At 41.3% G+C, this 10686-nt stretch overlaps 1 protein-coding gene across 2 annotated transcripts in view; it reads right to left on the bottom strand.

The window, feature by feature from the left end:
- Positions 1-1482: 1482 nt before the first annotated feature.
- The window catches only part of SPEF2 (sperm flagellar 2), a 158622-nt gene continuing 149418 nt past the window's right edge, over positions 1483-10686 (bottom strand). For both annotated transcript variants that reach the window (XM_073681592.1, XM_073681589.1), the window contains 4 exons: positions 5253-5423; positions 4765-4962; positions 3879-4001; positions 1483-1697 (listed from right to left, as the gene is read on the bottom strand). In XM_073681592.1, coding sequence (XP_073537693.1) covers positions 1614-1697; positions 3879-4001; positions 4765-4962; positions 5253-5423 — 576 coding nt within the window. In that variant the 3' untranslated portion in view covers positions 1483-1613. The remainder of the gene's footprint in view (positions 1698-3878; positions 4002-4764; positions 4963-5252; positions 5424-10686) is intronic.

The following is a 10686-nucleotide window of genomic DNA, read 5'->3' as shown; positions in this document are numbered from 1 at the left end:
GTGCTGTAATCAGAGCTGCAATGCTCAATGCTGCTGCATAACGTCCTCTATGCTGTTTATTTTTAGTAAGTGTTTTATCTCACTCCAGTGCTCGATTCACATCTACACTGCTCAGTACTGTTGTATAATGTCCTCCAAGCTTCGGTTGCTTTTGAACATGTGCTTAATAGAAACGGATGAGCAGAGATTGACAGCTACATTGTTTAAAACTGCTGCATAATTTCCTCAATTCTGCTGGCTTCTAGTAAATGTTTTCTCTAACCCCTGAGCTGGATTTACAGCTACACTGCTCAGAACTGCTGTACAATATCCTCCAAGCTGCTGCTTTCTAATAAGTGTTTTATCTTACCCAGTGCGGCATTCAGAGCTGCATAATATCCTCCATGCTGTTGATTTCTGTTAAGCGTTTTATCTCACCCCAGTTCTGGATTCAGATCTGCACTGTTCAGCACTGCTGCATAGCATCCTCCATGTTGTTGCTTTCTGTTAAGTGTTTTATCTCACCCCAGGTCTGGATTCAGATCTGCACTGTTCAGCACTGCTGCATAGCATCCTCCATGTTGTTGCTTTCTGTTAAGCGTTTTATCTCACCCCAGTTCTGGATTCAGAGCTGCACTGTTCAATACTGCTGCATAATATTCTCCATGTTGTTGCTTTCTGTTAAGCATTTTATCTCACCCCAGTTCTGGATTCAGAGCTGCACTGCTCAGTACTGATGCATAACATCCTCTATGTTGTTGCTTTCTAGTAAGTGTTTAATCTCACTCCAGTGCTGGATTCACATCTACACTGCTCAGCACTGGAGTATAATGTCCTCCAAGATGCTGCCGCTTTTTGGGTGAGCAGGGATCCTTCATGTCTGAGGGTGCTATGTATGAGAGACATCAAAGCAGCTAGTTTTCACTAGCCCAGAGGCAATTGAAAATTAGAAAGTCTGAAAGGGAGAAAACTAATGAAAAATGCAGGATGCCAGTTACATAACGGCCAGAAATAGTGTTATTCCTCATGTACACACATATTCTTATGAAGCGACAGGTGCGCTTTAAGAATAATTCTTGATTCCAGGACAGATCTCTAATGTAATCTGTAATATCACACACTCCGACATAGAAAACTGAGCCGAGATAAGTAATTATTACTTTCCTCAGATTAAAAAAAAAGTTTTGTGTTAACTTGTTATTTTTGGGCAAATAAGCGGCATTTCTTCAGCTCTCAAACAATCTACAAGATGCAATTTTCTGACACTTATAGGCTCTATCTTATCTAGGACTCCAGCAATGCAACAGAGTTGGTCATTACCTTCCTGACATTCTAATAATTAGGAGATGACTCTGCTGATTCTGTCCCAGTCTGTGCAGTAAAGCTGTCAAGTGAGCTGCAGAAAACAGAAAACCTCAGTCTAACGCGGGGAACTTAAGTATTTCTTAGCTACAGAAGCTAAAGAGGAATGGTAGATGTGAGTGAATAATAATCATACTCATATACAGATAGAACACACTGCTTTATTATCTGAGATCCAATCTCATTCTGGGAGGAGGTTTCTTTTTCCCCAAGCATTAAAAAAAAGCAGAGATGTATAAAATACTCAGGGCACAGGGAAACAAATAACATTGTTATGATGCGGTAGAGCTGGTTGTCACGCTGTCCCCTTCGTTCATCTGTGTGGCTTTGGTTTTCTCAAGTATGTCCTGGATATCCTGTCACAAAAAAAAAAAAACATATTCTGATACGTTGCTGCAGTAAGAAAAAAACTTTGTGCACATTGTGTAAGGTTGTATTAGAAAAAACTAATACTGCTCCAATGGAGCTGAGCTGCAATACCAGACACGACCTGTAGCCATAGGTGGCGCTGTTTCTGGGATAAAGCTGCCATGTTTTTCTAATTCAGGACATTTCGTTTTGGAATTTAAGGGTAAAAATGAATTATAAACCGAATAATAGCTGTAATAGTCTTCACCATTGTAAAAGGGATTGGCCATGCAGTTTAATAAAAGGGTCAACATGGTTGTACCAAGTCCTCTCAAGCAAAAGCGTCTATTAAAAATGGTTCTCTGATGCCCACATGTGCTGACTTACTGAACACGCTGACACCGTTAGATCAGTGATTGGATGACTCAGGGTTATGGTGTCCGCGACTCCAGCTGTTGTGTCTGGTAATACAATCTCTCATAGGAAACCTAACATTACATGATGGTCCATGTAACGTCTGGCCCTTATAATGTCGGGTCCATGTAACGTCTAGTCCTTGTAACGTCTGGTCCATGCAACGTATGATTCATGCAACGTCTGGTCCATGCAACGTCTGGTCCACGCAACGTCTAGTCCACGCAACGTCTGATTCATGCAACGTCTGGTCCATGCAACGTCTGGTGCTTATAACGTCTGGTCCATGTAACGTCTGGTCCATGTAACGTCTGGTCCAGGTAACGTCTAGTCCTTGTAACGTCTGGTCCTTGTAACGTCTGGTCCACGTAACGTCTGATCCACGTAACGTCTGATCCACGTAACGTCTGATCCACGTAACGTCTGATCCACGTAACGTCTGATCCACGTAACGTCTGATCCACGTAATGTCTGACCCTTGTAACGTCTGACCCATGCAACGTCTGATCCATGCAACGTCTGATCCATGCAACGTCTGATCCATGTTACGTCTGGTCAATGCAACGTCTGGTCAATGCAACGTCTGGTCCATGCAACGTCTGGTCCATGCAACGTCTGGTCCATGTTACGTCTGGTCAATGCAACGTCTGGTCAATGCAACGTCTGGTCAATGCAACGTCTGGTCAGTGCCACGTCTGGTCCGTGCCACGTCTGGTCCGTGCCACGTCTGGTCCATGCAACGTCGGGTCCGTGTAACGTCTGGTCCATGCAACGTCTGGTCCTTGTAACGTCTAGTCCCTGTAACGTCTGGTCCATGTAACGTCAGGTCCATGTAACATCAGGTCCATGTAACATCAGGTCCATGTAACGTCAGGTCCATGTAACGTCAGGTCCTTGTAATGTCAGGTCCATGTAACATCAGGTCCATGCAACGTCTGGTCCGCGCCTTGTCTGGTCCATGTAATGTCTAGTCCACGTAATGTCTGGTCCACGTAACATCTGGTCTACATAACATATGGTCCATGTAATGACTGGTCCATGTACTGTGTTATCCGCGTAACGTCTGGTCCACGTAACGTCTTATCCCTGTAACGTCTGGTCCATGTACTGTATGGTTGTCAGGATTTCTGTTGCCTTCTACAGTTTGACCACTAGTGGCTGCTATTGTTCTCTTTAATAATTGTGCTGCTAGCCCACTCCTTACCACTGGAGGCTGCTGTTGTGTTCAGCAATTGCCCTTTACCAAGATGGTGGATTCTGAATCTATGGAATCCATCTTGTTTCCTGTTTGGGCCTACTTAAAGACACATGGATCTTTCAATCATTGCTTGAGTATTGTGTCTAGCTGCTAGCCTAGTTTCAGTCTCCAGCTCCTGAACATTCGTACCCAGACTGTTCTAATTTATCTACGGATTGTTTCCTACAATTCCTTGCTATCTCCAAGAACTTCTACTACCGCTTGCTGTTCCTGCTTGTGCTCCTTCGGCCACTGGTTTCCATCAGTACTAAGCCAGTATCGTAACAATGGTCCACATAACGTCTGGTTCATGTACTGTATGATCCATGAAATGTCTGGTCCATGTAATGTCTGGTCCATGTAATTATGGTCCCTGTAACGTCTGATCCCTGTAGCGTCTGGTCCATGTGACGTCTGGTCCATGTACTGTATTGTCCATGCAACGTCCGGTCCACCAAACTTCTGGTTCATGTAACGTCTGGTCTACAAGGTGGAGAACCCCTTTCTAGGCATCAGGCAGATGTAATAATTTACTCACCGAGAGTTTATAAAGTTGACAATCTTCAACGAGTTCATGAAAGATGGGATGTCTGAGGAGAGCAGGAAGGGACACATGGCCCAGAGCGCCGGGGCTCAACTCTTGCAATATGTCCTTGATTATCTAGAAGAAAAGGGAAAAAACATCAATATTGCACAAGTGGCATTCAGGATTGGGTATAAATCTATGTGATCTGCAGCAAATCTGAGATAAGATGTGTTACACTGGGATATAAGGAACAGGTCCCCACACATAAAGGATGAAAATCCTCCGAACCCGCAGAGTCCAGACACTCATCCGATGTGTACGGGGGCCTCCCGTCCCCCTGATGTCAGGACAGATAAAGATCGAGTACTTTGACACCTGGTCCTTTTGCTTTCATGGGAGAGAAGTCTGTCAGCAGATTTCTCCTCTGAGGACGGCTGGTGAGCGCGCGCTGCCGGGTGAGTGTTTGTGGGTGTGATCACCTTAAAAATAAGCTGAGCCCGCCAATGATCTGCAGATAAATGTCTCATGTCTGTGGTCATCTTTAACCTCCCTGGTGACAGCTGCCGTTCATGTATGACAACCGTGCGCTGTCACTGTACGGAGCAGGCTCAGGTGCTGCGCCCGCTCCGTACAACATGGAGGCAGTTTGGTGCCTGTGTGACGTTACAGTACACTGCAATACTACAGTAGTACAGTGTATTATGCAGCCAATCAGTAAATCACAAGCACAAGTCCCCTAAGGGGACTGATAAAGAATGTCATGTACTCGGACAACGCCTTCTCAATTACTATATTCCCCCATGTACAATAAAAACAGCCTGTACCCCTTTATATCCACCCTGATGTGTTTCTGGGGGACCCCCAGATGAGCACCAACACCTCTGTAATCACATCTAACCTGGTGGTGATGATTTGCTTCGCTCTCCAGCTGGCGAAACCTATGAGTATCCCCATCATCTCCGGCGCCGTGCTGAAACACTCGCAGAACTTCCTGTAATGTGATGGTGGGTTGTCCTGTGTCCGCGGCGATATCACCCCCATAATCCACTGTTATTCTCTCCGTATTCACTTCTATGGCATCCATGGCTGGAAAAGACTGAAAATGATCGGTATGAGAAGAGGACTCTATATAGGAACACAGATATTAAAGGGGAGCTCCACCAAAACACCCTGCAGGGCAGGTAGGTCCAGCACCGCCTCAGCTCACATCACTGCAGCGGTTCAGTCACATGACCGCTGCAGCCAAACACTGGGCCAAGTATCTGTGGGCAATGATTGGCTGCTGAGGTCACATGACACTACTGTATACAGAGAATGGCACTGGAGGGGTGGGGGAATTACGTATAACTATTGGAAAATTTTTGGGACATCTGTCAGAGCCGGTACCTTTACGAGCAGGTTATCATCCGGAGGCTTCGTGACCGGACCCCCGATTGCGACACTTAATGCTCGATAGAAACCTTCCAGCGGGTTTGGATGAGAAGCAAAATAGAGCAACATATCGGTGTAGTCAAGACGAGGGGGCTGCGAGTTCTCAGCAAACAGGTGAAAGAAAAACTGAAAAGGTTTAAAAAGGATAAAAAAAAAAATATAATACAGTATAAAAAAATATAAAAACTATTACAGAACAGTATAAAAGATAGAAAATTTATATAAAAGATAGAAATCTAATAAAAATGTACAAAATACGCTATTCTAATACAAAATAACACAAAAAAATACAGTATAAAAAGACAAAAAAAAAATTATACTACAGGATATAAAGATAAAAAAATGATTGTAATACACTATAAAAAGGTAAAAACTATTATAGTGTAATATAAAAAGAAAGAAGATATAATACAGTAAAAGATAAAAAAAGTGATATAATACGGTATAAAAAAGATAAACTATTATAATACAGTATAAAAACTTATAATACACTAAAAAAATAAAAAAATATTATCTAACAGTATAAAAGATAGAAAACGAAAATAATACTGTATAAAAAAGATAGAAAAAGTATTGTAACACAGTATAAAAAGATAAAACCTCTTATAATACACGATAAAAAGAAAACTATTATAGAACTATAAATTATAGAAAACTAATATAATGATGTATAAAAAACATATACTGCAGAATATAAATATAAAAAAAATATTATAGTACACTTTAAAAAGGTAAATATTATTATAATGCAGTATAAAAGATAGAAAACTAATATATACTGTATATAAAGATAGAAAAACTATTATAAAACAATAAAAAGATTATATTACACTATAAAAAGCTGAAAACTATTATAATACATTTTCAAAACAGAAAAAATATAATACCGTATAAAAATATAATTATACCACAGAACAAAAAGATAAAAACAATTAATATACGCTATAAACAGATAAAAACTATTATAATGCAGTATAAAAATATAAAAATATAATATATTGTACAAAATAAACTATTATAATACAATAAAAAGCTAGAAAAAAATACAGCAAAAGAAAGAAAAGTAATACAATACAGAAAAAAAAAGATAGAAAAACTATTATAATACAGTATAAGTGGATAAAAAATGAGGAAAATACACTATAAAAAAAGAAGAAAACTAATATAACACTACAAAAGCATAGAAAACTAATATACTACTGTATAAAAAACCTACTATACTACAGGATATAAAAATAAAAACTATTATAGCATAAATAGATCAAAAAGTAATATAACACTAATGCTGTATAAGTAGAAAGAAAACTTAAACATCTTAAAAAGTATTATATTCCTCTATCGCAGCTGCAGACAGTCACAGACCTGCGCCAATCATCTCATCAATGCCCTTATATTATAGGGGTTATCTGTAATGATACAACCACCTTAGGGGATTTTTGCCTTCCCTGGATAGAACTGCTACTCCTCACAGCTGAGACTTCGCTACATTGTATCCAGCCCAGAAAATTCTCTAAACATCCCAGACTCCAGACTGATACATTGTAACAAAGCAGAGATCTGTGCAGCTGCTGCTGATGTGTTTGGCTCACAGAGCATTGTCTGCACTGGATACATTGTAACAATCCAGCAGAGATCTGTGCAGCTGCTGCTGATGTGTTTAGCTCACAGAGCATTGTCTGCACTGGATATATTGTAACAATCCAGGAGAGATCTGTGCAGCTGCTGCTGATGTGTTTCGCTAACAGAGCATTGTCTACACTGGATACATTATAACAATCCAGGAGAGATCTGTACAGCTGCTGCTGATGTGTTTAGCTCACAGAGCATTGTCTACACTGGATACATTGTAACAATCCAGCAGAGATCTGTGCAGCTGCTGCTGATGTGTTTCGCTCACAGAGCATTGTCTGCACTGGATACATTGTAACAATCCAGCAGAGATCTGTGCAGCTGCTGCTGCTGTGTTTCGCTCACAGAGCATTGTCTGCACTGGATACATTGTAACAATCCAAAACCTACAAAAGACAAAAATATATCTCATACCCTACCATCATTATATATAAATGTAAAGCAAAGTTGCATAATAAATATAGGGTACTTAGTGAACTATTTTTGATCAAAAAAAGTATACAAGCCGTCCCACCAGCGGCAAGGTGACCCTAAATTGGGACGGTACCTATACTGCCTATATTAAAAACCTTACTGTATATCAAAGTTGAAGCAATGCATATAAAAGGGTAGACAAATAGGACCGGGTCCCAACTCCAGACCACCTAGGCCCGTGGTAAGCTACATATATACCAGTCAGCTCAACAAAGGGGATGCCACACCCTTAAATTGCACAGAATGCAAACAAGACAAAAAACCAGGCAATGTGAACTGAGGTCTAAGATGGTAGACATGCAAGAAATAGGAGCATGTTCACACTAGCAAAAAAGAAACAAAACCGTAGTATAGGTACCGTCCCAATTTAGGGTCACCTTGCCGCTGGTGGGACGGCTTGTATACTTTTTTTGATCAAAAATAGTTCACTAAGTACCCTATATTTATTATGCAACTTTGCTTTACATTTATATATAATGATGGTAGGGTATGAGATATATTTTTGTCTTTTGTAGGTTTTGTTTCTTTTTTGCTAGTGTGAACATGCTCCTATTTCTTGCATGTCTACCATCTTAGACCTCAGTTCACATTGCCTGTTTTTTTGTCTTGTTTGCATTCTGTGCAATTTAAGGGTGTGGCATCCCCTTTGTTGAGCTGACTGGTATATATGTAGCTTACCACGGGCCTGGGTGGTCTGGAGTTGGGACCCGGTCCTATTTGTCTACCCTTTTATATGCATTGCTTCAACTTTGATATACAGTAAGGTTTTTAATATAGGCAGTATAGGTACCGTCCCAATTTAGGGTCACCTTGCCGCTGGTGGGACGGCTTGTATACTTTTTTTGATCAAAAATAGTTCACTAAGTACCCTATATTTATTATGCAACTTTGCTTTACATTTATATATAATGATGGTAGGGTATGAGATATATTTTTGTCTTTTGTAGGTTTTGTTTCTTTTTTGCTAGTGTGAACATGCTCCTATTTCTTGCATGTCTACCATCTTAGACCTCAGTTCACATTGCCTGGTTTTTTGTCTTGTTTGCATTCTGTGCAATTTAAGGGTGTGGCATCCCCTTTGTTGAGCTGACTGGTATATATGTAGCTTACCACGGGCCTGGGTGGTCTGGAGTTGGGACCCGGTCCTATTTGTCTACCCTTTTATATGCATTGCTTCAACTTTGATATACAGTAAGGTTTTTAATATAGGCAGTATAGGTACCGTCCCAATTTAGGGTCACCTTGCCGCTGGTGGGACGGCTTGTATACTTTTTTTGATCAAAAATAGTTCACTAAGTACCCTATATTTATTATGCAACTTTGCTTTACATTTATATATAATGATGGTAGGGTATGAGATATATTTTTGTCTTTTGTAGGTTTTGTTTCTTTTTTGCTAGTGTGAACATGCTCCTATTTCTTGCATGTCTACCATCTTAGACCTCAGTTCACATTGCCTGGTTTTTTGTCTTGGTTGCATTCTGTGCAATTTAAGGGTGTGGCATCCCCTTTGTTGAGCTGACTGGTATATATGTAGCTTACCACGGGCCTGGGTGGTCTGGAGTTGGGACCCGGTCCTATTTGTCTACCCTTTTATATGCATTGCTTCAACTTTGATATACAGTAAGGTTTTTAATATAGGCAGTATAGGTACCGTCCCAATTTAGGGTCACCTTGCCGCTGGTGGGACGGCTTGTATACTTTTTTTGATCAAAAATAGTTCACTAAGTACCCTATATTTATTATGCAACTTTGCTTTACATTTATATATAATGATGGTAGGGTATGAGATATATTTTTGTCTTTTGTAGGTTTTGTTTCTTTTTTGCTAGTGTGAACATGCTCCTATTTCTTGCATGTCTACCATCTTAGACCTCAGTTCACATTGCCCGGTTTATTGTAACAATCCAGCAGAGACCTGTGCAGCTGCTGCTGATGTGTTTCGCTCACAGAGCATTGTCTACACTGGATACATTGTAACAATCCAGCAGAGATCTGTGCAGCTGCTGCTGATGTGTTTGGCGCACAGAGCATCGTCTGCACTGGATACATTGTAACAATCCAGCAGAGATCTGTGCAGCTGCTGCTGATGTGTTTAGCTCACAGAGCATCGTCTACACTGGATACATTGTAACAATCCAGCAGAGATCTGTGCAGCTGCTGCTGATGTGTTTGGCTCCCAGAGCATTGTCTGCACTGGATACATTGTAACAATCCAGCAGAGGTCTGTGCAGCTGCTGATGTGTTTAGCTCACAGAGCATTGTCTACACTGGATACATTGTAACAATCCTGCAGAGATCTGTGCAGCTGCTGCTGATGTGTTTAGCTCACAGAGCATTGTCTGCACTGGATACATTGTAACAATCCAGCAGAGATCTGTGCAGCTGCTGCTGATGTGTTTAGCTCACAGAGCATTGTCTACACTGGATACATTGTAACAATCCAGCAGAGATCTGCGCAGCTGCTGCTGATGTGTTTGGCTCACAGAGCATTGTCTGCACTGGATACATTGTAACAATCCAGCAGAGATCTGCGCAGCTGCTGCTGATGTGTTTGGCTCACAGAGCATTGTCTGCACTGGATACATTGTAACAATCCAGCAGAGATCTGCACAGCTGCTGCTGATGTGTTTATCTCACAGAGCATTGTCTGCACTGGATACATTGTAACAATCCAGCAGAGATCTGTGCAGCTGCTGCTGATATGTTTCTCTCACAGAGCGTTGTCTACACTGGATACATTGTAACAATCCAGGAGAGACCTGTGCAGCTGCTGCTGATGTGTTTAGCTCACAGAGCGTTGTCTGCACTGGATACATTGTAACAATCCAGGAGAGATCTGTGCAGCAGCTGCTGATGTGTTTAGCTCACAGAGCGTTGTCTGCACTGGATACATTGTAACAATCCAGCAGAGATCTGTGCAGCTGCTGCTGATGTGTTTCTCTCACAGAGCATTGTCTGCACTGGATACATTGTAACAATCCAGGAGAGATCTGTGCAGCTGCTGCTGATGTGTTTAGCTCACAGAGCATTGTCTGCACTGGATACATTGTAACAATCCAGCAGAGATCTGTGCAGCTGCTGCTGATGTGTTTAGCTCACAGAGCATTGTCTACACTGGATACATTGTAACAATCCAGCAGAGATCTGCGCAGCTGCTGCTGATGTGTTTGGCTCACAAAGCATTGTCTGCACTGGATACATTGTAACAATCCAGCAGAGATCTGCGCAGCTGCTGATGATGTGTTTGGCTCACAAAGCATTGTCTGCACTGGATACATTGTAA

The sequence above is a fragment of the Phyllobates terribilis genome, unplaced genomic scaffold (assembly GCF_046119375.1).
Source record: "Phyllobates terribilis strain yellow unplaced genomic scaffold, ASM4611937v1 Scaffold_1__5_contigs__length_1240528914, whole genome shotgun sequence".
NCBI lineage: Eukaryota > Metazoa > Chordata > Amphibia > Anura > Dendrobatidae > Phyllobates > Phyllobates terribilis.
This window is presented reverse-complemented; position numbering and strand designations above follow the sequence as displayed.